The following is a 26830-nucleotide window of genomic DNA, read 5'->3' as shown; positions in this document are numbered from 1 at the left end:
AAAAGCCAAAATAAAGAAACTGGTGGTAGCTAAAAATCAGACATATCCATGACCTCTCTGAGCTATATTCATATTTAAATTATCTGACTCACGAGGTAAATTTCTTCTGCTTTGTATCACCCTAGAGTAACATGAATATGTTCTGAATAGCACTTTTCCCTCATCTACATACTCTATGGCTAAATAAGAATTCCTGATGAATAAAGGATATGAAAGAAAAATTTACAGAAGATATATAAATTACTAATGTGAAAAAGCAGTCAGTCTCAGGAGTAATCCAAGATACGAAAAAGAACTGAGATGGATTGGGTTCATTATAGTAGCATAGATTATCACTGTTTTAATAAAAATGGCAGAGCAGTGGGGCTGTTGACTGGTTCAGCCTTTCTGGGAAGCAATCTGGCAATACGTACCAAAACTTTTAAAAAGTGTTCGTAACCCTTTGACAAGGTAGTTTTCCTTCTAGAACGCTATCATAAGGAAATAATAACCATAGGTAGAAGACTGTCCAGAGTTAATTATAATGAAGCAAAATTGGCCACAAATGTCCAGCAGTTAAATTATAACACAACTGTCAGACAAAATATTATGCAGATACTGAAGTTAAATCATTCAGTCAGAGGAAGAAGTTGAACAAGATGAGCAGAACAGGGTAAGGATTTCTCTTACCTTGAGTGGGAAGGACAAAGCGATTTTTAAAAACATTTTTTAATGCTTAAATAAAGCTTTTTTTGTGTGTTTTCTTTCTTTCTTTCTTTTTTTAGTGACGGAGTCTCACTTGGTTGCCTAGGCTGGAGTGCAGTGGCACCATCTTGGCTTACTGTAACCTCCACCTCCTGGGTTCAAGCAATTCTCCAGCCTCAGCCTCCTGAGTAGCAGGGATTACAGGTGGCCGCCACCATGCCTGGCTAACTATTGTATTTTTAATAAAGACAGGGTTTCACCATACTGGTCAGGGTGGTCGCAAACCCCTGACCTTAGGTGATCCGCCTGCCTCGGCCACCCAAAGTGCTGGGAATACAGGTGTGAGCCACTGTGCCTGGCCTAAATAAATATTCTTGATGTGTATTTATGAATATAGTATGTATTTATGTTGTATTTATGCTGTAAAGTATAAAAGGGATCCAAAAGAATGTATCCAAGAAGGATCTCAATTTTATGAAAACAAAAATTATATATACATTTTTTTAAATACCCAAAGGGAAAATAACTATTAACAATGGTTGTCTATGGGTAATAGTATTACAGACAATTTAAAAAGTCTTCCTTCCTTTTCTGTTTTTCCCATATTCTCTATCAAAGTCATATGTATTTGTTATAATCCAGGTGAAAAACTTGACATGGAAACTTACCGTGCGGTTTCTAATGAACAGAAAAACTTTCTGGGTCTGCTGTGGTCCACTGATAATATCTGGAAAACAGGCTGCTTCCTGAGAAGTCATCCGGTCATGAGGAAGTCGGCTCTGGAAAGCTGCTCCCTCCACACCTAACGAAGAAAGCAAAGGACATCCAGAAAACGTGCAAGTGAATACAAAACAGGGGTAGTAATAATGCTCAAACTCCTTTGCCTCATTCACAGACTGATCTTTTTAAAAACTTCTCAATTGTCTCAATAGCTGAAACTTCCTTAGTTATTAGCCACCTGTATGAGCTTAACATTCCAAAGTTTATTGTTTACTGAAACAATATACCTTATAAGAAAAGGCATTTAGAATAGTTTCTTCATCCATAAAATAATTTTATTATATTAGATGATCTAATTAAATTAGCACTACTGACACAATAAAATTTAAAACTAAAGAGCCAGAATAAAGGAAAATGCACTAACAAGAAAGTGAAAAAAAGAAGCCGTGGAGTGAAAGGCACAATCCCATGCCTTCTTTTAGAATTATAGCACAAAACAGAAAGATGACTCTGGGGTTTAATAATCAACAGCAGAAAACCACAATCCCATCAATAGTATCATCCATTAGTAATCATAATTCAACGCTGGCAAGCAGTGAGAGAAATTAAGCAGACAACAATAAGAAGAATGCAAGGAATTTATCTTTTCTGACAGAAACATTAGAAATGCTTTACTATATACAAGTAAAATATTACTATATATACTACATAACATATGCATATAGTGTATACATACACTATCCACTGCAAGTAAAATATGTTATTTTCTTTTTTATTTTGAGACAGAATTTCGTTCTTTTCCCCCAGGCTGGAGTATAGTGATGCAATCTCAGCTCACTGCAACCTCACAAGCAACCTCTGCTTCCAGTTTCAAGCGATTCCCCTGCCTCAGCCTCCTGAGTAGCTGGGATTACAGGCGCCCACCAACACACCTGGCTAATTTTTTTTTTGTATTTTTAGTAGAGATGGGGTTTCACCACATTGGCTAGGCTCGTCTCGAACTCCTGACCTCAGGTGACCCACCCACCTCGACCTCCCAAAAATATGTCATTTTCAAACTTTTAATTAATTGGGTATTGTCTTGATAGTTTTATAAATTGGTAGGTAAGTACAACTTTATAAGGTAATCTTAAACACAAGCACAGGGCCGGGCGGAGTGGCTCACACCTGTAATCCCAGCAGTTTGGGAGGCTAAGGCAGGCAGATCACGAGGTCAGAATATCGAGACCATCCTGGCCAACATGGTGAAACCCCAACTCTACTAAAATATTAAAAATTAACTGGGCGTGCTGGCACGCACCTATAGTCCCAGCTGCTTGGGAGGCTGAAGCGGGAGAATCGCTTAAACCCAGGAGGCAGAGATTGCACTGCACTGAGATCATGCCACTACACTCCACCCTGGCAACACAGCAAGATTGTCTCAAAAAAAAAAAAAAAAAACCAAGCACAGTAAATGCAAATGTATTTATAAGATCACCTTATAGATGTACTTATCCACCAGCTTATACAACTATCAAGACTCAATTTAAAGAGTTGCAAAATTCCATACCATTTAAATAATTATATGTAAATAACAAAATAGGCACCAGATATCCATATATAATCTTTTTCTTTTTTTTTGAGAGGGATTTTCATTCTGTTGCCCAGGCTGGAGTGCAGTGGCACAATCTCGGCTCACTGCAACCTTTGCTTCCCAGGTTCAAGGAATTCCTCTGCCTCAGCCTCCCGAGTAGCTGGGACTATAGGTGTATGCCTGGCTATTTCTTTTTTGTAGAGATGGGGTTTCCCCATGTTGGCCAGGCTGGTCTTGAACTCCTGGCCTCAAGTGATTCACCCGCTTTGGCCTCCCAAAGTGCTGGGATTACAGACATAAGCCACCATACTCAGACCATATATAATCATTTAAAGCACATAAAACAAGAAGTTGGAAGCACTGATAATGAAAGCAAAACTAACACAAAGGCATTATTAGTAAGATTAAGAGAGTAAAAAAAAGGCAGGTAAAGATGTAATTCAGAAAAGTATAGCTAAGCTATTAAGGAGTCTTTTTCAGAGACATTCTAATGGCAAACACTACCTAGAAAAAAATCACGTTTAACAAGTGGTCAAGCAAAAATGCCTAATGCTAATTATGGGCCACACATTAAGAAATACTATTCTTAGAGACAAAGAGAAAAAGCTATCCATCCTCTGTAGATAATGAGGGCATAAACACTGTGTCTCATGTTACTAAATCAACAATTCTTACAATTAATCCATACCTAAAATTAAAGACTGTCAGAACAATTTATTCCTTAGGCAAAACAAAAAAAGTAAAAGCCATATTGTAGGTGGAACATGAAATTAAGGCAAGAAAAGAAGAAATGCTTACTACTGTGGATACAGTTTACTTCAGTAAAGTGAAATTTTCTAAAACTATATGGCTTTGATGTCCCCAGCCCCCATTCCCAAATCAAAATAAATAAAAATTGAAAACAAAAAAGCAAGACCAAAAATATCTCACATTTTAAGGAACTTATCTACAGATTAATCCTGAGTATCTGAACTAAATATCTCTAAATAGGTTACTTCTTGGTATAATTCTTAAGTGTATACTATTAACATGAAAATCAATGATCTTTATTAAATTCCACTTCTCCCTGTCAAAAATGGGAGTTTTCTTTCTTAGCTATATTATCTTCCACACATTTAGTAAGTAGTCATTAAACATCCTACTGCAAAATACTATTTTTCAGTAACAGAAAAATCACATAAGAGAAAATACCAAATTTTATAGTACATCTGGTTTCTTCCTTACTGCAGATATTCTTTTTTGTGGGGGTGATACAGGGTCTCCCTCTGTTACCCAGGCTCCTGGAGCGCAGTGGTGCCATCTTGCACTGCAACCTTCGACTTCTGAGCTCAAGTAGCTAGGCTGCCTCAGTCTCCCAAGTAGCTGGGACTATAGGTGCAAGATAATATGCCCAACTAATTTTTTTATATTTTGCAGAGATGGGGTTTCACTATGTTGCCCAGGCTGGTCTCAAACTCTTGAGCTCAAGCAATACACCATCTTGGCCTCCCAAAGTGCTGGGATTACAGGTATGAGACACTGCACCTGGCCTCAGATTTTTTTTGTTGTTTTATTATTTTTTTGAGACGGGGTCTTGCTCTATCACCCAGGCTGGAGTGCACTGGCATGGTCTCGGCTCACTGCAACCTCTGCCTCCCGAGTTCAAGCAATTCTCCTGCCTCAGCCTTCCAAGTAGCTAGGATTACAGGTGTGTGCCACCACGCCGGGCTAATTTTTGTATGTTTAGTAGAGACGAGATTTCACCATGGTGGCCAGGCTGGTCTCAAACTCCTGACCTCAGGTGATCTGCCCACGTGCCTCCCAAAGTGCTGGGATTACAGGCGTAAGCCACTGTGCCCGGCTCTCAGATGTTCTTATCAAAAAATCACTCTAATGTAGTTGGCTAATTTGGGGAATTTTTGAGAACATGCAATGATTTAAAAATGTTATTTATATGTCAGCAGTTTCAAGGTATCTCTAAATCAGACATCAGAAGTTTAAACAAAGGCATTTAAAGAAACTAAACGTGGTGACACTAATGTATGCTTGGAATAATACTCTTCTCCATGTCTGTCTTCGAAATAGCATCTTAAAAAACTAGCTATTCTCAATACTCTGATATCATTTTTAAAAATGAAAAATGGTCTCTAAAAACTCTCAATAATTATTTCCTTCCCTTTGATTTTTAGTGATACTTATTTTAAGGAATGAAGATCATTATCAAAACCAGCTTCAAAAGCCTGCAAGATAAAAAGCTAAACTTTTCTTAAAGAAACAAAATGTATGTTAATTTGTAACCTAAACTGTTGAGAAGCTAAATCAAAACATCCTTCCTTTTTTTTTTTTTAAACATTATCAGTCTCCATAGAGACTGTCAAAAATTGCCAGTGCCAGCTGTATTGCAAGTCATCACGGCGGGGTACAGTGAAAAGTTTTCAATTAGCAATAATCGCTCCTCAGATAATAATCTGAGCAATAATCGCTCCTCATTGGTACAGTGAAAAGTTTTCAATTAGCAATAATCGCTCCTCAGATAATAATCTGAGCAATAATCATAGCAATGATTAGCAATAATCGCTCCTCATTGGCTATGATACTGCCACTGCACAAAGCTCAAAACATCCTTCTTATAGGACAGTACCAATGAAGTAATAGACACCACTTTGGATAATCTAACTCATGAGTACCTATCTCTTTCAGAAGAAAAACCTTTTAGAATACAAATGATTTTAATAACATCCTAAAAGTACCAACAGTACACATAATTCAGAAGTAATTTACACTTGGCTCTGATAGTTGTGTACTTTGGTGTTTGTGTTTTCCATTAAGTAAAGGAGTCTGGTTTTCTGAAAATTTAGAATGTTTCCAAAATATTGTCTTTGAAACATTCTAAAATTATTAAAAAGCTCCAAGGTTGCCTATATACCAGGTTGGTCTTCTGTTCAATTTGTTCCTGCTCACCACCTTTATACAGGAAATCCCAGCATCACCTTTCAGAATGTAGTCACGCTAAAGCAGAACTGCCCTTTCTAATGGTCTGACTGGCTTCTACTTTCTCTGAAAACATAGTAAATGTAGTTAAATATTTGAAGGAATAATTTAGACTTTTTTTTTTTTGGGTAAAGACAGGGTTTCACCATGTTGGCCAGGGTGGTCTCGAACTCCTGACCTCATGATCCACCTGCCTCAGCCTCCCAAAGTGCTGGGATTACAGACGTGAGCCACCGCGCCCGGCCAATTTAGACCTTTTGAAGTAGGTTAATTAGAAGGAGAAAAAGTGGGAGAGGCAAGTGAGATGACAGGTCTTCTATTCTATTAAATAATTTCCTCCTGATTCTGGTACAATGTAGGCAGCATCTTGATAGCAGTTAGGTAATAGAGATATAAAAATTAACAAAGAAAAGAAGGCCTCCATGAGAGTTACTTGCCTTTGATTTTTAAATCAAGTACATAACTATAACTAGATTTCTAGCGTGAAAACAAAAGCCTGATGCAATCTACATATTAAAGACTTTATTTTAAAGGATTCTAAGGGTATAAGGAATAGCCTTTGCACTAAGCAGCAAGATCCCTGGGTTTTCCTTCTCCAGAACTGCTGGTGCATTGTTGGTCAATTTATTTAATTCTTTGTGTTTCAGATCCTAATCCATAAAATAGGGGAGATACAATACTGTTTGAAGGCAGGAAGTGAGACAAGATGACCTCAAGTTCTCTTCTAGCTCTAAGATTTAGGATGTGTACACCAACTTGAGGTGGATTTTAAGAAGTAAAGACATGATCTTAGCACCAAGATACCCATGAGGGTCATCTGGCTTTAAGAGAAGAATGTTGATCTCTTACAAGCACATTTCTAACCTTGATTGATTATTTCACAAATGCATGCTTTTGAACATGACAAAAGACCCGAATAGAGATCTTGAAGGGTTTAGAACAGTCACCACCATTCCTGGCAACACTTAAAATTCATGTTCTGCTAACAGTAATCAGCAACACCACTGTTTTATATGAAAGTCTGCTTTTACTTTCAGCAATATATGATATTGTTTACATATGCAAAAGAGCAAATAGTCACGTAAAAACAAAACAAAAAACAAGAAAACCTCATTTCTTTCTTCAAGATTAAAACTCTAAAGGCTATTGCTGATCTTCAACAGTTCCATGGAAGATCTAATTGTGAGTCACCTGATGAAAAGCATTCTTGAAGATTTACATGCCACAGATACACTCTGAACGGGGTTTAATTCTGCTAAGATAACTGATTATCAACCTGCAATCTTTGGGACAGCATTTTTAAAATTTACTCCTAACATGCTGGAGATCCCCTAACTACGAATTGCTGTATTAACAATCAACTATCTTTGATTCAAGAGAGTAAATACAAATAGTCACAGGACCTGTTATATGCAAACTGCAAGAGACAAATAATTTTAAAGTAGACTTAAGACAGTTGAAAAATGACAACCTCCAAAAGTGAAGTAGTGCCTATTCCAATTCTATCAAAACATATCTATGAACCAGCTTTGAACAATTGGAACAAAAACATCCTTCAAGAGGCAAAGGATGAAATCCAGATATGTTATTTTGGATTGCTGGGATAAATTTTAACTGTTCCAGATGGTGGCCCCTACAAATTCTTTACTTTTTCCTAGAAGTAAAAATCTCATACTGTTTGGTATGAACAGAAGAAGTATTTCAAACAGACTTTTCAAAAGACATTTTTCACATGAGAAACAAAATGTTTAAACTGAAGAATGATTAACTATGATAATGTTGAAAAAAACATACCCAATACCATGTAACAACTATTTTTAAAAAGATGTCACTTGGCCACATGGTTCCTGACTAGTCCTAGAATGCCTCTCAGTCTTTTCTAAGACTTGTGAGCCTGTGGCATTTCCTCTCTGTGTATACTGCTGTATTTCCCTTTAAGGGTCCCATGATTCCTAAGTCTATGTTTTATATCATGTTTACTATTAATATAAAGGCTGCTGGGGAGAAAAGTACCCGCCATCTCCTCGAAAACACAAAGAGTGGAGGGCTGAGATCGGCCTGAGGACTTCAAAAGGTTTTGCTTGCCTTTGTTCTGGCTACACTCTCTCCTACAATACTACTATGTCCTGTGGGTTAAATTTCACCTGCGCTTCTGGCTACAATGTGGATACCACAGCCAAAAACACTTGCAAGCATCAATTCCTGACTTGGCGGCTCTTGCTACTAAGTGGCAAGCATCTAATGCCACCCTCACCTGATGCTTGGCCGTCTCCATACCCTCCAGAACTGTCGTCTTGAAGTCCTCCTGCTTGCCCTGTGGAAGGAAAGAGGAGAACTCAGGGACCTTACTCCATAAATTAGGATAATATCTGGACATAAAGGCCTAATAGTTGGCGACTCATGAATTCACCACCAACTAGTAAACCCATCTTCAGAGAGCTCCTTCTTCTGGAATCAAGGCCCAGGGAATTACATCATTTAGATCAGTCTTCCATTTCCTGGTCAGGAAGTTTCAACTTTACATGCTGATTCTTGTTGAAAGGCAGTGGAACAAAGTACATAGTATTTCTAATCACTAAATCCTTGTTGTCAGTCTTATTTAATATTAATAGTCTGGATGGGGGAAAATAGATTCCAAGGGTCTTTTACTAACGGTTGCTAGACTGAAAATGGAGGTGACATAGACTCTAGAACCTGGAGTTGCAATTCAGCATCTCAACTCAGTATCCCTTCAACTTTCTAATTTTAATGAAAGATTTTCTCCTTCACTTCAAAGCAGGGAGTATAACTAAAAGACTCAGTCCCCAAAGAGGTTTCATTTACTACATACAGTAGATACTACTACAGCTAAATATGCCAGTGCTTCCCAAATAAAACTAAAGAATACACAATAAGACACTCTGTACACATGTGCCAAGCAGTGTAGATAAACACACACTTGTGGGAACATAGAGGAAGGCAGGCAAGATCTTGGATCTTCCACTTCATGCTATATAACAAGCTTTGTGAAGAAATTTTCCTCACTGATTAATATGTAGAAGTAACTTCAAGAAAAGAATCAAAGCTTGAAAATTCAATCTGAAAAAGAATAGACTGACTTCTGAACTCTTCCAAGACAGATGTTATAATGCTCTTAAGTTTCTAGCCACCTGGTACACTACAAGAAAATGAGCATGATCTTTGGAAGATATAAACCACTACCTTCCAATGATCTAAATAAACTCAGACAAGCTTCATTAAATAGTTTATTTTAAAATATACACCCCAATAAGAAAGCAGATTTGAGTTAGAAGGGAACAAAGAGAATAAGAAGGTATTTAGATATAGGAAATTATTTCTAATAATGATATTAGAAAGTGTTACTCTGTTACGAAGGTAGAATAGAATCTCATCCTAAGGTATACTTGTTTATAGCCCTTGGAAAAGGGTTTACAATCATGAAGAGATGATCAGCTTACTAAATCCATTTGCAAACTTATCTCGAAAATATAGGTCCTACATTTTAAACTGTACTATAAAGTTTAAATCAGACATATTCATTCTTAGTAAATTCTGAATTTATTCATAAAAAATACTTTGTACAGCTGGGCACAGTGGCTCACACCTGTAAACCCAGAACTCTGGGAGGCCAAGGTGGGCGGATCACTTGAGGTCAGGAGTTTAAGACCAACCTGGCCAACATGGTGAAACCCTGTCTCTACTAAAAATACAAAAACAAAAACTAGGCAGGTGTGGTGGCACTTGCCTGTAATCCCAACTACTTGGGAGGCTGAGGCAGGAGAATCGCTTGAACTCAGGAGGCATAGGTTGCAAAGAGCCGAGACTGTGCCACTGTACTCCAGCCTGGGCAACAGAGTGAAATTCCATCTCAAAAAAAAAAAAAAATTATATATATATTTCACAGGGTTTCAAAAAATGTTGTCATTGTTTTGTTTGGTTCCAAACAGAACAAGACTGGATCAGAAAACTGAATTGTATTTGGGGAAGAAAAAGCAGGGAGGGATTCAGAAAAATGAAACAAATAGTTTCCAAGAATCACATTTAAGATTTGGAATAACACAGCTCTTCTGTTTCAAATTATGTTTCTGACTTGGCAAAAATAAAAGTTACAATCTCTTGTCAGGAAGGTATCTCACCACTACTAAAAACTTAGATTAAAAAAGCAAAACAACAACAACAAAACACATATTTTCAAGGTAGCCTGAGTCTGAATTACTTTAACTTTCCTATTTCTATCATTTTTCTTCTTTTCCAACTATTATACACGTGCAATGAATTCATTAATTTAACCTACAGGTAGCTCGACTGATTTTTGTATGTGGATCAATGGTGCTTTGACTCACAAAAAAATATGGATTTCTTACCCCTGACTTGTGTACTCAACAGGTTAACAAGAACAAAAGAGGAGGGCTGGGCGCGGTGGCTCACGCCTATAATCCCAGCACTTTGGGAGGCCGAGGCTGGTGGATCATGAGGTCAAGAGATCGAGACCATCCTGGTCAACATGGTGAAACCCTGTCTCTACTAAAAATACAAAAATTAGCCCGGCGCGGTGATGTGCACCTATAATCCCAGCTACTCAGGAGGTTGAGGTGAGAGAATCACTTGAACCCAGGAGGCAGAGGTTGTAGTGCGCCGAGATGGCGCCACTGCACTCCAGCTTGGGCGACAGAGCAAGACTCTGTTGAGAGAAGGGGGAGAGGGAGAGGGAGAGGGAGAGAGAGGGAGTTGGGGGGAGAGAGAGAGAGAGAGAGAGAGAAATGAAACTTCAAAGTGTTATTTAAGCAGAGAAGTAGAAGGAAACCAAGTGGAAGATACCACGTAAGAAATTACAGAAAACAAAATTTAAAAGGGCTTAAAATTAAGAAACAAGATATTTATCTCTTGATGATGTTAACTTGCTTGGATATAAAGGATGAAGTTGTTATTTTCATTCCAATCATACTTGAGAGTATTTTGAAGGTGTCTACTTCTCCAAAGACAACTGAAAGATCATCTTTATTAGCAGTATATTATGGACCAATTCTTGAACATTTTCTTAAAAACAGCACACATAAAACACTTGCAGCTAACTTTTCATCCAGGTAGTCTCTGATTATGATATATATAAAATGCCTTATTCATCTGCTTTTTGGGTTTCTCCAGCCTAGGACTCTGCTTCTGATAGTGGCTCACAGACACGTTAACAGCAGAAAGTAGCGCTGTTAGCTTTCCATGAGCGCAAATTCAAAATAGCAAATGAAAATATTCAGAAGCAACTTTTAAATAACACCCTGATTTTGGCACCACTACACAAGAGACTCTCTTTTGTTTTTATCCCAAACCACCAAACCTACAAAATATTCTTCAAGCTTGAAGCAGAGACTCTTTTTAATTTTTTATTTTTAGAGACAAGGTCTTGTTCTGTCACCTAGGGTGGAATACAGTGGTGCAATCATAGTTCACTGTAATCTTGAACTCCTGAGTAGCTAGGACTTAGCCTCCTGAGTAGCTAGGTCTACAGGCATGTACTACCATATCTGGCTAAATTTTTTCTTTTTTTTGAGACAGGCTCTCGGTATGTTGCCCAGGCTGTTTTGAACTCCTACTCTCCCACTTCAGCCTCTCAGAGCACTCGGATTATAATATATAATATATAATATATAATATATAATATATAATATATAATATATAATATATAATATATCAGAGTCCTCCAAATTGAAAATGAAGATTCTTTTCCTTTATCTTACGTAACAGTCTTTCAGTAGTCCTCTAGACCTTCAGATCTAAGAGTCCTTCTTGAACAGCGAAGTGTTGTAGTTATAATCACATTCCTCAATGTTTTCTCATCTTAATTCAAATACTCAAAAGACCACTCTTCCAAGATCTTAAAAAGAAGTCTAGGTTGACTTTCAAATGCTTTTATCTGGCAAACAAAGAAGGAGGTGAAAATCACTAGTTGGCTGTTCCCAGGAACACAGATTCACATTTTGACTAGTTTCTTGAAATCACATTCAAATTATAAACATTTTAAGAAATTTCTACATCTAGGAAGCAATGATTTCCCTATAGAAGATAAATTTATCAAAATGGCCAAATTTATGGAATAAAAGTGAATGCCACCCTTTTATTGAAATAAAACTTCAAAAAACTTCAAAAGTTAAAGCCAACTTAGAATATAAGTCTTCATCATATTTACACACTAGCTGAGTTTCTTATTTAATAATATCACTAATTCAATGTTTACTATATCCACCCAAAACTCCAAAGCACAAATAAAAAGTAAAATAGGTAGACTCTCTGTTTTCAAAGGGTTATAATCCAGTTGGGAAAAGATGAAAAATACCTACAAGGGAAGTTTTGTTGTTGCTGTTAAGAAACAAGAAGCTGACACATCTTAGAGAATCAGGCTTTCGGAACAATTCTGGAGAGATATGGATAGATTGTGAGGCAGTGAAACCACCACTGTGGTCCAGAACACTTACAAAGCACAGACATGGTATGTGCAGAGGACTGCACTGTTCCTACTTACTGAAGGAGATGGTTTGAAAGAGCAGTGAGAGATCAACTGACTTGGTAAAATGAGCCCTTTCCAGTATCCAAACCTGAACATGATTTTAGTAATAATGGAGGAAAACGGTGTGATCCTTGGCACAAAGACAACAAACAAATGCTATTTTAGTTAAACTAATCTGGCCACTTTGTACCAGATGGATTAGAGGGAAAACCTAGATAAAGGAGATCCAATTGAAAGGCTATTAAAATAATTTAGATAGAACTTGAAACTCACTAGAAAAAGGTGACAGTAAAAATGGGTAAGGCCTAACAAATGAAAAAGACTGTGTATAGTAAGATGCATAACTTTACAACAGACTTGGTAAAAAGGGATAAAGAACTTTCAGAATGACTCTAGGGTTTTAAGTTCTGAAGACTAGTAATGCTATAAACAAAATGAGAAATTTGGGAGACCAGCTAGTATAATTAAATAGAAGTGTTCTAAAGATAGTTGGAAATTAAAGAACAGAATTCAGAAGCAAGAATGGGACTAAAAGACTTCAAAATAGCATGGAGGTAGTAATAGGCTCAGGGAATTTGAAGGAGTCATAAATGCATGATTAATCTCATGAGCATAAGGAAAAGTCACAGTTTCAAAAAGAAATTGACTGACAGTGGCTCACACTTGTAATCCCAGCACTTTGGGAGAGACCAAGTCAGTAGGATCACTTGAGACAAGGAGTTCAAGACCAGCCTGAGCAACATTCATAATAAAATTGTGAGTTCCAATTAGAAGAGCAATCCCTGGGTTACAGTGTTACTTAAAAATACTGAACTAAAACAGCCTTCTTAAGGTTTAGAAAAAAAATTTTTTTTTTTTTTGCTTGAAGTAGGAGCTTGCCTGAAACTTCCACTAAACTACTGAAGGAACCACCATACCACAGATTTGTGCTTAAAGACTTCCACTGAGTAGTAGCAAGGATCCTATCAAAAGAAAGTAAAAGGCCCTACAAGCTAGGGAGAAATGCAAAGCTTTAGAAGCCAATGGAAAGAATTTACTCTTTCACATATTATTTCCCTCCACATTCCATAGTAGAAATTTTCCTGATCCTTACTTATTTTGCTACAGTCTTAGTTTGTTGTTCACTTTTCATAATGTTCTAGAGAAAGCTTACAACTCAGATGTTATGTCGTCCAACTATCAAGCATAAGGTGTGTCTGATTAATAACAAAGATTACTTTAAGGACAATATTTAACTTTCTTCTGGACCGCCTATTAAGAAAACCAGATGTAAAACGTTAAAATGGTTTTCTTAAGGCATTAACTAATCACGTGCGTTCATCTATCTTCAAATAAGACACACACACACACACACACACAAAACAAAGCAAAAATCCAACCGTATCTTCAAATGTTTAAAACTCCTGCATGATCAGCAAACATGGCAAAAATGTTAACATTTGCTATAACTCGACAGCTTATGTTATTCTCTTGAGGAAAGGAAAAAAAAATCTATATTAGAAAGTCCCAAGGTCTCTCATTCTCATGATTTAACATAAAAGATTAATACAAAGATTTAAGTACACACACACACACACACACACACACACCCCAACAGTTCAGGATGCTTAAAAAGTTATTTCATAAGTGACTCATTACTGAAGATGGCCTACCACAAACACTTTCCCAAAGTAACACAGTATGTGTGTCTGTCTGGTCCAAAGCTGGCCTGATTTTTTTTCTAAATAAAACACGAATCCACCCTATTCTTGGTTCAAATCAATTCTGTTTAATAAATACAAGATGTTTATACATAAAGGTGGATTTCACATTTTCTCATTTGATTCTTATAACAAGTCTCATTTTGTAGATGAGAAAATCCTCACGAAATATTTTGTTCCTCTATTACAACATGATCAGACCCAATAAATGACAACAAAAAGAATTCAAATAAATTATAAAAATAAAGTGATCAGCTAAACAAATAACTATTTTACCTTAATAAAAAGTACAACAAAATAATCAATGAAATGACATCATTAAGAAAAGCAGGTCAATCTCTTAAAGACCAAACATAAACTTGTAGCATCTGTCTGATTCAAGGGTTCTTATCTGCCAAAAGTAGTAAACAGTTAAAAATCAAGGATCTAAAACTGCTTCATCCTTTCATGTTTAACAAAAAATTTCCAAAACCCAATTTTAAGAAGAAACATTACTTAAAAACAACTTCTAAGAGATCTATTGTATAACATGGTGACTATAGTAATTACAATACATTGTATTCTTGAAAAATGCGGAGAGTAGATAAGGTTCTCACCACAAAAATGATAACAACATAAGGTAAGGCATTCAGCTAAATTTAGTCATTGTGCAATGTACTTATACTTCAAAACATCATGCTGTATATGATAAATACAAACTTATTTATCAATTTAAAAAATAAAAACTGAGTTCTCACCACACTTCCTATACATTTCTACTGTAGTTTCTTCATTGTAGCTAATTATTAACATCTGTAACTCCAAACTGAACTGCAAATTCTTTCTTTTGTTGTTTTGAGACAGGGTTTCACTCCATCACCCGGGCTGGAGAGCAGTGGCATGATCCTGGCTCACCGCAACCTCTACCTCTTGGGCTCAAGCGATTCTCATGCCTCAGCCTCCTGAGTACCTGAGATTATAGACATGCACCACCACTCCTGCCTAATTTTTTTTTTTTTTTAAGTAGAGACAAGGTTTCACCATGTTGGTCAGGCTGGTCTCAAACTCTTGGCCTCAAGTGATCCACTTGCCTCGGCCTCCTTAAGTGCTGGAATTACAGGCATGCACCAGCACAACTGGCCACTGGACTGCAGATTCTCTGCAGGAGGCTATACTCTTTCTCTTTGAACCTTTAGAATCTGGCTCTGTGATGGCAATAAAATATTATCATTATATATGTAGATTAAGTCAAGAAGGAAAAACTTCTTTTTTTGTAGAAAATGCCTCTATTTAAAAAAAAAATTCCCTCCATACCACCAATTCTCTACTCTTCATCCTTTCTACCTCTGTATGCCTCTAGAACTTTTATATTGATAACATGGTTAGGAGTATTTTGCTTTCCATTATGCATTTAAGTCTACACTTGTTTCTCATACTAGGCTATAAATTATCTGAGAGTGGGGACCATGTGTTGCATGTCCCACTTTATTTATTTTTTGAGACGGAGTCTCACTCTGTTGCCCAAGCTGGAGTGCAGTGGTGCGATCTTGGCTCACTACAACCTCTGCTCCTGGATTCTGGCAATTCTCCTGTCTCAGCCTCCTGAGAAGCTGGAATTACAGGCACCCGCCACCACACCTGGCTAATTTTTTCTGTATTTTTAGTAGAGACAGGGTTTCACCATGTTGGCCAGGCTGGTCTCGAACTCCTGACCTCATGATTTGCCCGCTTCAGCCTCCCAAAGTGCTGGGGTTACAGGCATGAGCCACCACGTCTGGCCTAATGTATTTATCTTGATCCATTCAATACATTCATAGTACCTCAAAACATAAAAATGTTAGAATTCTGTTGAATTACCTTTTCAGCCTGTCACTTTTTTTTCCTCAGCCCTCCAGTGAGGTATTTTGGAGCATAGATCCAAACCAGAACACTGAAATGATACTAAAAAAAAAAACAAAAGTGGGGGCAAGAAAACTAACCCTATGTCAATTTTTTCTGAATGTATGCATCATACTTCATATGAGAACTCAAATGATTTCAGGCATTTACTTTACACTAGTATGTCAAAATGACAACACAGACAACTCTATCAGGAATGAACTCTCTAGCCACTTCTGGTAAACCTGCAAAACAGGATCTCCTGCTGGGCCAGGGGATATAATAGAATCCTGTGATCTTCCCTGTGGAGGTAATCTGAGTCAATTCTCACCAAACCTGAAAGCTAGTCCTCTCTGGTTCCATTTGTAGGCATGGAGAGAGAAATCAGAGAGAAAAGCCTGGGATTAGAATAGTTACAGCATGATTTAAAAAAAAAAACAAACAAAATGGTTCACCAGAACTCTGGCCACTACTATCCATGCTGCCAAACCTAGTACTTGGCAACCAGCATGCATGGCTGTACTGACTGTACTCAGCATGAATGCCTCACAGGGGAGAGATCAGGGCACCTTATAAACAAAGAACTATACTAAAATAAGGTGAAAATATTAGGACCACTTTTTTTTTTTCTCTTAAAATTAACCTTCAACTCTTCTCTGGTCAAATTCTTTTATACCAAGTTCTACAGAATAGTCTAAAAGATTTTGTCTTTTAATACTTGCTCTACTAAATAAATAATTCATCAAATTTTTGGACCTCAATCTTTTGTTACATGAAATTTTCATTATGACAGCATTTGAGATCAAATTTCATTAAATCTAAAACTAAATTCTTCTAACCAAACATTGTGTATTTTCTGTAATTTAGCATTTTTACTAATTCACGTTAACATCACCTTTTATGTACATTTTTAAAATCCTTTCAACTTACAGTATGACTATTGTGTGAACAAGCCCCAAATTAATTAAGTTTTTTATCATACCACTCTCTCACATCAATGATTTTTGTTAATTTATTTAAAAACCTGACAGAGCTCAGTGGCTCACACCTGACACCAGGAGTTTGAGAGCAGCCTGGCCAACATGGAGAAACCCTGTCTCTACTAAACATACAAAATTAGCTGGGCATGGTGAGGTATACCTATAATTCCAGCTACTCAGGAGGCTGAGGCAGGAGGATCATTTGAACCCAGGAGGCATAGGTTGTGGTGAGCCAAGATTGCACCATTGCACTCCAGTCAGGGCAACATGAGTGAAACTGTGTCTCAAAAACAAAACAAAAACCACGAAAACAAAACAACAAAAAAACAGCCTACATCTTTTTAAAACACACACCTACAAACTTTTAAAATTACCATATGTAATAGAGAAGACAGCTTCCTCTGGTACACATAAGAATATAAACGAGAGAAAGTGATTCTTCCCATGGTCATTCCATAAAATGAATTATAATACAGACTTGTTACCAATCATATCTAACAAAATCTATTTCAAGAGTTAACCAATGACTTAATAGAAGCCTCTTAGCTTCAGTAGAGTGTAAGTATTAGGACATCACTGAGCCTAGAAAAATGATATACACACTCACATGCATATACACATACACACACAATCACACTTCTGATGCCTCTACTGAGAAATACACTAACTTGAAGAAGGCTTGAGAAGGCATCTTAATAACCCATTTCTTATTTCCTTTTACTTATTTTGGAATAAGTTTCATTAAAGTCTCAGGCTATGTACAACTAAGCTACTTCTAACCCAGAATATATCTTGAGTTCTCTAGTGAAAAGTTACCCAATAAAAAATGTAAATCCAGGAACTAACTAGTAAGAGTTTTCTGGTAAATTTTAACTGCTGAAAGGCAGTGGAGGGGGAAAAAAATCGAATCATGTTTCCATCTGAAAATAAAAAAAACAAGTGTGGGCAAATCAGTTAATACAGGAATGTAAAACTCACTGAGGAAAATAATGTAAGGTATACACGGTAACGATCTGAGCAAAGACAGGAAAAAGGCATTTCTCCAAAAAATGGAAGAGTACTTTACCAGAGGACAATTATTCTAAATCAATGAAGTACAAATGAATGAGATTTGACTCTATTTTATAAATGCTCCACAATTATGTGACACTGTTAGTAACCAAACACTCTCAATTCCAAAGACAACCTGTTCAAGTTTACTTTGGCATGATCTAAAAAAGCCTTCATCTTCACAGAAAAGGTACTAGGAAACCAAATAAAACCATCATTTGTTAAAACAAATATATTCAAAAGTATAGTAAATTTAAAAATGCATGGAAATGTTGAGGAAAACAAAAATGAGGTAGTTTTAAAATATAAACAGTAATATTTGGTATGAAAAATCCATTATTTACCCGTTTCGACTACCATAGGACTACAATGCCACATTGTTATGAACAAAAATTGGCAAATCTAAAAACAATGTTTAAGTCAACAGAGAGAACTTCCTCCCAATTAAATAAGTTCAATCAGACAAACAAAAACACCCAAACTTCTTCTTTCCATAAAAATTCAACTTTGATATTAAGAACATTTTTCCATTGACCAATAGCCTACATTATCTCTCCAATCTCAGCTTCTTTACTCCTTTAGTTCACCCTTAGAGGGCATGAGGATTGATCTTTCCAAAAACTTATTTCAGTACAACCCTCCTAGCTCAAAAAATTTCAGGATTACCCCTGACACTCCTAATGCTCAAATTCCTTAGCCTGGCTTAGTCAATCAAGCCAGGCTTATTCACAATTTGGCTCCCATCTTTCTGGCTTCCTCTCAGTACTCTCCCGGAGGAAACTTCTCCAGTCAAACTGACCCACTGACTTCAGAATTCCTTGTGTTTTCGTAATTAACAAAATATTTTCTTCCTCTTAAGATTAATATACTGCAGAACGCAAAGCAAACTTTTCTAAACAAATTTAAAAGTTGTTAAGAATGAAATGTATTCAAACCTTAGTTTTGTTTTTGTTTTTTTGAGGCGGAGTCTTGCTCTGTCACCCAGGCTGGAGTGCAGTGGCACAATCTTGGCTCACTGCAACCTCTGTCTCCTGTGTTCAAGCAATTCTACCACTTCGGCCTCCCAAATAGCTGGGATTACAGGCATGCGCCACCAAACCTGGCTAATTTTTGTATTTTTAGTGGAAACGTGATGCACCCGCCTCGGCCTCTCAAAGTGCTAAGAGCCCAGCCAGCCCTTATCTGTTTTTTTTTTTTTTGACAGAATAAGTTAATTTCTAGTGATTGCCTAAAGGACTGAGAACAAGAAAAGGTTTGGTAAAGAAACAAACCCACAAGCCAGGCACGGTAGCTCACCCCTGTATCTCAGCACTTTGGGAGGTCAAGGCGGGTGGATAACAAGGTCAGGAGATCAAGACCATCTTCGCCAACATGGTGAAACTCTGTCTTTACTAAAAATTCAAAGATTAGCTGGGTGTGGTGGTGCACATCTGTAATCCCAGCTATTTAGGAGGCTGAGGCAGAAGAATCGCTTGAATCCGGGAGGTAGAGATTGCAGGGAGCCAAGATCATGCCTCTGTACTCCAGCCTCCTGGGCAACAATGAGACTCCATCTCCCAAAAAAAGACAAACCCACATCTTCTCTCAAGCTTTTAATATGGTCACTGAATGAAAGCAATACTTCCACTCAATTTTTGACCAAAAACTCCTGTGAAAGATGATAAGACAAAAGACTTAGAAACCCTGGACAGTGTCCAAATATTTGACTCACCTTAATTATTTTATGATATATTTTATGATTCACCATCAGGGCCCCAGTCTATTGCTAAACTACAAAGTAGTTTAGGCCAGTACGTTGACACTCTTTTCTAGCGAAATGTACATCCCCAAATCACCCCAGAAATTTTCAAAAAACATTAAATTGTTTTAAAGGAGCAATAACTATTTTCATAATCACAAATAATATATCAGCAAGTTTTGGCTGTTATCAGTACATTTCTAAGCACTGAAGATACCAACTTAAAACTTTAACTTCCCCCCAAAACCAAAGATAATTTAAACTAAACCACTGCATTAGAATTAACTAGATCACAATAAAGACAGCTCCCAAATCCTAAATCCTTTTGCTAAGAATTTAGTTTTTGTGGGAACAATGCCTGATATTTATGAAATTAAAAAACAAAAACCCTTTCAGAAAAAAGAAAACAGCAACAACAAGACTTGGTTTAAAATTTACAAAGAAAAGTTTATCAACTTGGAACCTATGGTAAATCAATTATTTACTGAAGACAAAACCACACAAAAAAGGTGAGGCAGCATCTCAGGTATCAGATCATCATTGCATAATACTTAGAACCCTTGAACTAAGAGGTCAGCTCACTCTTGAGCCACGACAGACATTAAAAGGGTTATCCCCAAGTATCTCATCAGCAGGTCTACAGCAACGATAGAAGAAACAAATGTAAGAGCTAAAAAGAATACGAAGAAAAGAGCAAAGGGCAAAGGGAAAGGTTGGAGGTAAGAACAGAAAGAAGAGAATTAAATGTGTAAGACTGGAAAGAAGAAGAAAAATCAACAATGAGAGAAGGTGTAGTTAAAGTAAAAAGGCAGATACACTTGCCTGGGGGACATTAGCCCCAAAGGTGATATACCACTGACACTAGAAATCTTCCAATGAGGAGTTGCCCAAGAAATCATTTTAAGAAAGTTTTAGGAAAACCACTCTTCTTAGAAAACCCCTGACTTTTGAATGAACTGAAACCAGAATCTAATCTATCTTTTTCTGAATGTTCTCAAACTGCATTGTTTACTACACTTTATTATAATCCTATAAATTACAAAATTGATTTTTCAGTTCTGGCCAGACTTTGATAAGCTCCAAACCTAAAATAACACTTGACTGGTTAATGCCGTCAAGTGAAGCATCAGTAGGTAATTCACAGTAACATTACAGGGGAGAAAAAAATTTAAAAAAAAAAGAGGCTAAAACAAAAGAAAAAAATTATTAAATGAAGTATGTCCTAATCTTGGGTACCTACAAAAGTCATGAAAGATCCAGCAGATGGGGGCTGAAACCATCAAATTGTTTTTAAAAGGTATAGGACAAAAAAAGAAATGGAGAGATGAGTGGGTCTGGGGCTATTCAAAATATAAAAATTATGTTAAGAGGAATTCAGTAAAAATTCAAAGTCAAGAAGAGTAAATAAAATATCATTAAGGGCACAAGATACAAAAATTCATTAAAATATTGCTTTTGCTTGGTCTCTCCAAAACAGAAAGCTTTGTATCCCTGATTGGTCCAGCCATTCTCGGAAAGCTAGTACTCACCATTGAGATGTTAGTGAGAATTGTTTAAAGCTGTTTGAAGCTCTGAAACCAAAACTATAGAGTCCCATAATCTTTCTAGGATATAAGGAAGCTTGTGTGAGCTTAGATTTTCTGGCCTAGAATATATTTTTACATTTGTTCACCAGGAAAAGGCACTTCTCAGAACTGATCCACATCATGAAGGTTTTATCAAAGTATCTAACTACATGGTACATATATCATTTAGCCAGAAAAAATTCTGAATTAGAGCTGTCACTGAGAGGTCCAGTGCTTTGGATTTGGCTTTCTGTATGTTTTCTCTAATCATTTATTTTTTCCTACTTTCCGACCACCTTATATTGCCACTGTCCTTCCATTCCCATCCTTTACTTTCCTCCTGTACAGATACACAAAAAGAATATCAGTACCACTATATATCTATGTGTATACATACACACACATATACATGTATATATATACACACACAAACAAAGACACACATGGCAGGAGCCCCAATATCAGAGTATAAACCAAAGATGCAGACATAAATAATATTGCAGAATGGAAATAAATCCATTCCTTCTTATTTCTAAAACAAAACAGAACTGTGGTTGGATACTACAACTCACCCGATGGTTCTTCAGGCTCACTTTCGTTTTCTTCCTCAGGGGGGGCTTGAGGAGGTGGTGGGGGAAGCTTCTTTTCCTTCTCTGCTTTAGCATTTCTCTCTTCTTCTGAATAATACTCATCTTCTGAGAGGTTGGCCAAGCTTTCATCCATCTCTCTGTACTCTACCTATATGGAAATTATACCAGGGAAAGCTAAATACAGTGAACATTTAAAATCAGGACTCTATGTGGGACCATCAGTCAATGTGAATTAACTTCACATTTTAAGGGAAGAAGAACAAGGAACAAGCCAGTTTTTAATAGGTAGTTATTAAAAACAAAGGCCTCATGAAACAATGTTGTGTCAGTTCAGGTTTATACTAATCTGTAACTTTTTCATCACAGCACTGACATTCAAATCATTGACTCTACAGCCCTCTACAACTCTCAAGAAACTTTTTAATTGTGTGTATCATGCTCACATGCCAGAACTTCCAACAAAAGATTAAGATAACCCTCAGATAAAAATATAGTTAACTAGAATACCAACTCTGTCTAATGCCAAGCCTGTGCTTCTAAATACTATTCCAAAGGAAAACAGCAAAAGAATTCCAAAACCAAATGGAGGGCACGGAGTGGAAAATAACAGTCAAACTGAAACTATAAAAAGGTACATTTGCTTAAAAAATTTACCTAGGAGAGGCCCAGCACGGTGGCTGAGCTTGTAATCCCAGCACTTTGGGAGGCCGAGGCTGGCAGATCACCTCAGGTCAGGAGTTCAAGACCAACCTGGCCACATGGTGAAACCCCTTCTCTACTAAAAATACAAAAATCAGCCGGGCATGGTGGCACAAGCCTGTAATCCCAGCTACCCGGGAGGGTGAGGCAGGAGAATCGCTTGAACCTGGGAGGTGGAGGTTGCAGTGAGCCAAGATCGCACCACTGCACTGCAGCCTGGGTGACAGAATGAGACTCTGTCTCAAATAAAATAAAAATAAGATAAATTCGGAAGTAAGTGACATGGAAATGGAGGATACAGATCTTACTCCTAATGCACACTGGCTATAGAGGAGAGGGAAGTATGTCATTAGCAAAAAGAACCATGCTCTAAGAATCTTATTTAATACTTGAATAAATGTATTCACCTACTCAAATACTGAATACTGAGTACACAGTATAATGGAGAAAACAATCATGACTGAGTGTGTCCCTGCCCCTAAAAAGCTGAAAATCTAGTTGCAATTAAATGATCCTGATCAGGTGACCATCTCATACAGGGTCTTTGCAATAAGACTCCAAAAATGTAGATGTTATTATACTAAACTGTATCCTAACTGATCGAGATAAACTGTGGAAATAGGCCTTAGGACAATGGATGAAAAAGCAGTAAGGGGGAAAAAAAGTTTCAAAGCTGGAGAGAAGTCAGAATAGGCTATAAACTTTTATAGTATGCAATTTTCTTTCTCCTTGTACCTCTCAATAGGGCTTGACTCTTCCCTTCCCCAAAGATTCAGTCCCTTTATCATCTGCCCATCAATCCTATTCATTCAATAATCAATTAACAAGTACCTAATATGCAACTGGACAATGTGCAAATTTTGAGACAGAAAGAATAATACAAAATCCTTTCTATTTTACTAGTTCGGTTTTTCCCAAAGGATATCCCTTAGATACTATATTCTTTTTTTTTAAATTGTACTTTAGGCTCTGAGATACCTGTACAAATCAGGTATGTCACATAGGTACATACATGGCAATGTGGCTTGCTGCCTCCATCCTCCTCTCCCCCACTCCCCCCGTCACCTATATCTGGCATTTCTCCCCATGTTATCCCTCCCCAATCTCCCTACCCCCTGCTGTCCCTCCCCTAGTCCTCCTGCAAAAGACCCCAGTGTGTGATGCTCCCCTCCCTGCGTCCATGTGTTCTCATTGTTCAACACCCACCTATGAGTGAGAACATGTGGTGTTTGATTTTCTGTTCTTGTGTCAGTTTGCTGAGAATGATGGTTTCCAGATTCATCCATGCGCCTACAAAATACATGAACTCGTCGTTTTTTATGGTTGCATAGTATTCGTGGTATATTTGTGCCACACTTTCCTTGTCCAGTCTATCATCGATGGGCATTTGGGTTGGTTCCAGGTCTTTGCTATTGTAAACAGTGCCACAACGAACATACGTGTGCATGTGTCTTTTTAATAGAATGATTTATAATCCTTTGGATATATACCCAGTAATGGGATTGTTGGGTCAAATGGAATTTCTATTTCTAGGTCCTTGAGGAATCACCACACTGTCTTCCACAATGGTTGAACTAATTTACACTCCCACCAACAGTATAAAAGTGTTCCTATTTCTCCATATCCTCTCCAGCATCTGTTGTCTCCAGATTTTTTAATGATTGCCATTCTAACTGGCGTGAGATGGTATCTCAATGTGGTTTTGATTTGCATTTCTCTAATGACCAGCAATGATGAGCATTTTTTCATATGTTTATTGGTCTCATATATGTCTTCTTTTGAAAAGTGTCTGTTCATGTCCTTTGCCCACTTTTGAATGGGTTTGGATGTTTTTTTTTTCTTGTAAATCTGCTTTAGTTCTTTGTAGATTCTGGATATCAGCCCTTTGTCAGATGGGTAGATTGCAAAAATTGTTTCCCATTCTGTTGGTTGTTGGTTCATTCTAATGATCGTTTCTTTTGCTGTGCAGAAGCTCTGGAGTTTAATTAGATCCCATTTGTCTAATTTGGCTTTTGTTGCCAATGTTTTTGGTGTTTTAGTCATGAAGTCCTTGCCTATGTCTATGTCCTGAATGGTTTAACACCATAAAAAATCCTAGAAGAAAACCTAGATACTATATTATTTGAAGGAGTAAAGGATCCAAGATCAAGTGTGGAAAAATGCAATCTTTACAGGCCCCCTCTAGGAGAATTATAATAATGCACATTAAAGGTACTGAGAAGGCTAGGTGTGGTGGCTCATGCCTGTAATCCTAGCACTTCGGGAGGCCGAGGTGAGCAGATCACTTGATCTTAGGAGTTCGAGACCAGCCTGGGCAACACAGTGAGACTCCATCTCTACAAAAATTAGCCAGAGGTGCTGTTATGTACCTGTAGTTCCAGCTACTTGGGGGGCTAAGGCAGGAGGACCACTTGAATCTGGGAGGTTGAGGCTGCAGTGAGCCATGATTGGGCCATTGCACTCCAGCTTGGGTGACAAAGTGAGACACTGTCTAAAAAAAAAAATTTTTTTTTTCTGCCTTCACATTGCATTCCTTTATCAAAATATCTCACATACCCCACAGATATATACACCTATCATGTACCACAAAAATTAAAAATTAAAAAAAGCCAGGCACAGTGGCTCACACCTGTAATCCCAGCACTTTGGGAGGTCAAGGTGGGCGGATCATGAGGTCAGGAGTATTTGACCAGCCTGACCAACATAGTGAAACACTGTCTCTACTAAAAACACAAAAATTAGCTGGGCATGGTGGTAGGCGCCCATAATCCCAGTTACTTGGGAGGCTGAGGCAGACAATCATTTGAACCCGAAGGCAGGGTTGCAGAGAGCCAAGATGGCACCATTGCACTCCAGCGTGGGCGACAGAGCGAGGCTCCATCTCAAAAAAAAAAAAAAAAAAAAAAATTAAACAAAACCTTTCTCCCTTATATTGAGGGCACAAACGCCAGATTAATTTTCTCATTATGTGATATTTTCTAATTGCTTAACAGATGAACTTCAAAATTTTCAAACCGGCATATAAACTCTCTGGCTTGAACTATGCAAACTGCCTTCAAAAAAATTTTTTTAAGACAGGGTCTCACTGTTGCCAAGGCTGGAAAGCAGTGGCATGATCTCAGCTCACTGCAACCTCTGCTTCCCAGGCTCAAGCAACTCTCCTGCCTCAGCCTCCTAAGAAGCTAGGACTACAGGTGCATGCCACCACATCTGGCTAATTTTTGTAATTTTGTACAAACAGGGTTTTGTCATGTTGCTACGGTTGATCTCAAATTCCTGGGCTCAATTAACCTGCCTACCTTAGCTTCCCAAAGTGCTGAGATTACAGGCATGAACCACCATGCCCGGCTTGAATTCAAACTTAATTCTAATCAGTAAGAGACTTCTCAAAACATCCTCAATGCTGTTCTGCCAACCTCTAAGCTCTCTAAAGCTACTTCCATCTTTTCCTTTTAATCCAATGCCATAAATTCAAGATCCACCTCCTCTGCAGCTTATTTCTTAATTATTCTAAATTTAAAAATATATATATTTATCTTCTCTGAAGTCTCATAGCACTCATGGTCTGCACTTCATAATCTAGTTCAAGGCTGTCTGATAGAACTTTTTGTCATAATGGAAATGTTCTCTATCTGTGCTTCCAATACTGTGGCCTCAACATGGGCTATTGAGCACTTACATGTAGCTAGTGTGACTGAAGAAACAATTTTTAATTTCAACTTAATTAATAGCCACATGTGGCTACTGGCTACCACATTGGACAGCACAAATCTAATGCTCACTACAACCTGGACGCAAGCCTACAACCCCAACAAAACTGTTGCCTTCAATCTGTCTTGATCCTAGACAATTCCTGTCTCTAACTAAATTCATTTGTCCACTGTTCTCAACATTCAGTTGTTCACTCTGGATTCCCTTGATGCTTCTCAAACCACTTCCTTTTCTCCACTGGTAGTATTTAATTACTGGTCACCTACTAACTATATGTCAAATACTGCAATAAGCATTTTGTTTATATTTTATCGAAACTTTACAAGGTAGGACTTATTTGCCTGAGGAAAATGAATCAGAGGAAGATGAAACACTTAACTCCAAAAAGTCCACCCTTTTCGAGAACACTTTTCTAAATTCTGCTGTTTCATGGCCGAGCTCAAGGCCACCATTCCTAAAGGAGTATGTTGTTCCTGAAGTTCCAACCCAATTTA

At 37.5% G+C, this 26830-nt stretch overlaps 1 protein-coding gene, 1 non-coding gene and 1 pseudogene across 5 annotated transcripts in view; all 3 read right to left on the bottom strand.

Moving 5' to 3' along the window:
• KDM1A (lysine demethylase 1A) overlaps positions 1–26830 on the bottom strand; it is a 78983-nt gene that overhangs the window by 47286 nt on the left and 4867 nt on the right. For 2 of the 4 annotated variants that reach the window (XM_078330717.1, XM_009000602.5), the window contains exons 2-4: positions 21909–22074; positions 8202–8261; positions 1353–1486 (exon numbers count right to left, since the gene is read on the bottom strand). In XM_078330717.1, coding sequence (XP_078186843.1) covers positions 1353–1486; positions 8202–8261; positions 21909–22074 — 360 coding nt within the window. The remainder of the gene's footprint in view (positions 1–1352; positions 1487–8201; positions 8262–21908; positions 22075–26830) is intronic. The other 2 variants (XM_078330718.1, XM_003733364.6) reach the window with 1 other exon arrangement.
• Positions 5316–5450, bottom strand: LOC118143301 (U4 spliceosomal RNA). The gene has a single exon (XR_004727529.1). It is a non-coding gene; the product is annotated as a U4 spliceosomal RNA (small nuclear RNA).
• LOC144577215 (U4 spliceosomal RNA) lies at positions 5451–5570 on the bottom strand (annotated as a pseudogene).

Source organism: Callithrix jacchus, chromosome 7, assembly GCF_049354715.1.
Source record: "Callithrix jacchus isolate 240 chromosome 7, calJac240_pri, whole genome shotgun sequence".
NCBI classification, from domain to species: Eukaryota; Metazoa; Chordata; class Mammalia; order Primates; family Cebidae; genus Callithrix; species Callithrix jacchus.
Note: the sequence above shows the minus strand (reverse complement) of the source record. Positions and strands in the feature narration are given on the sequence as shown.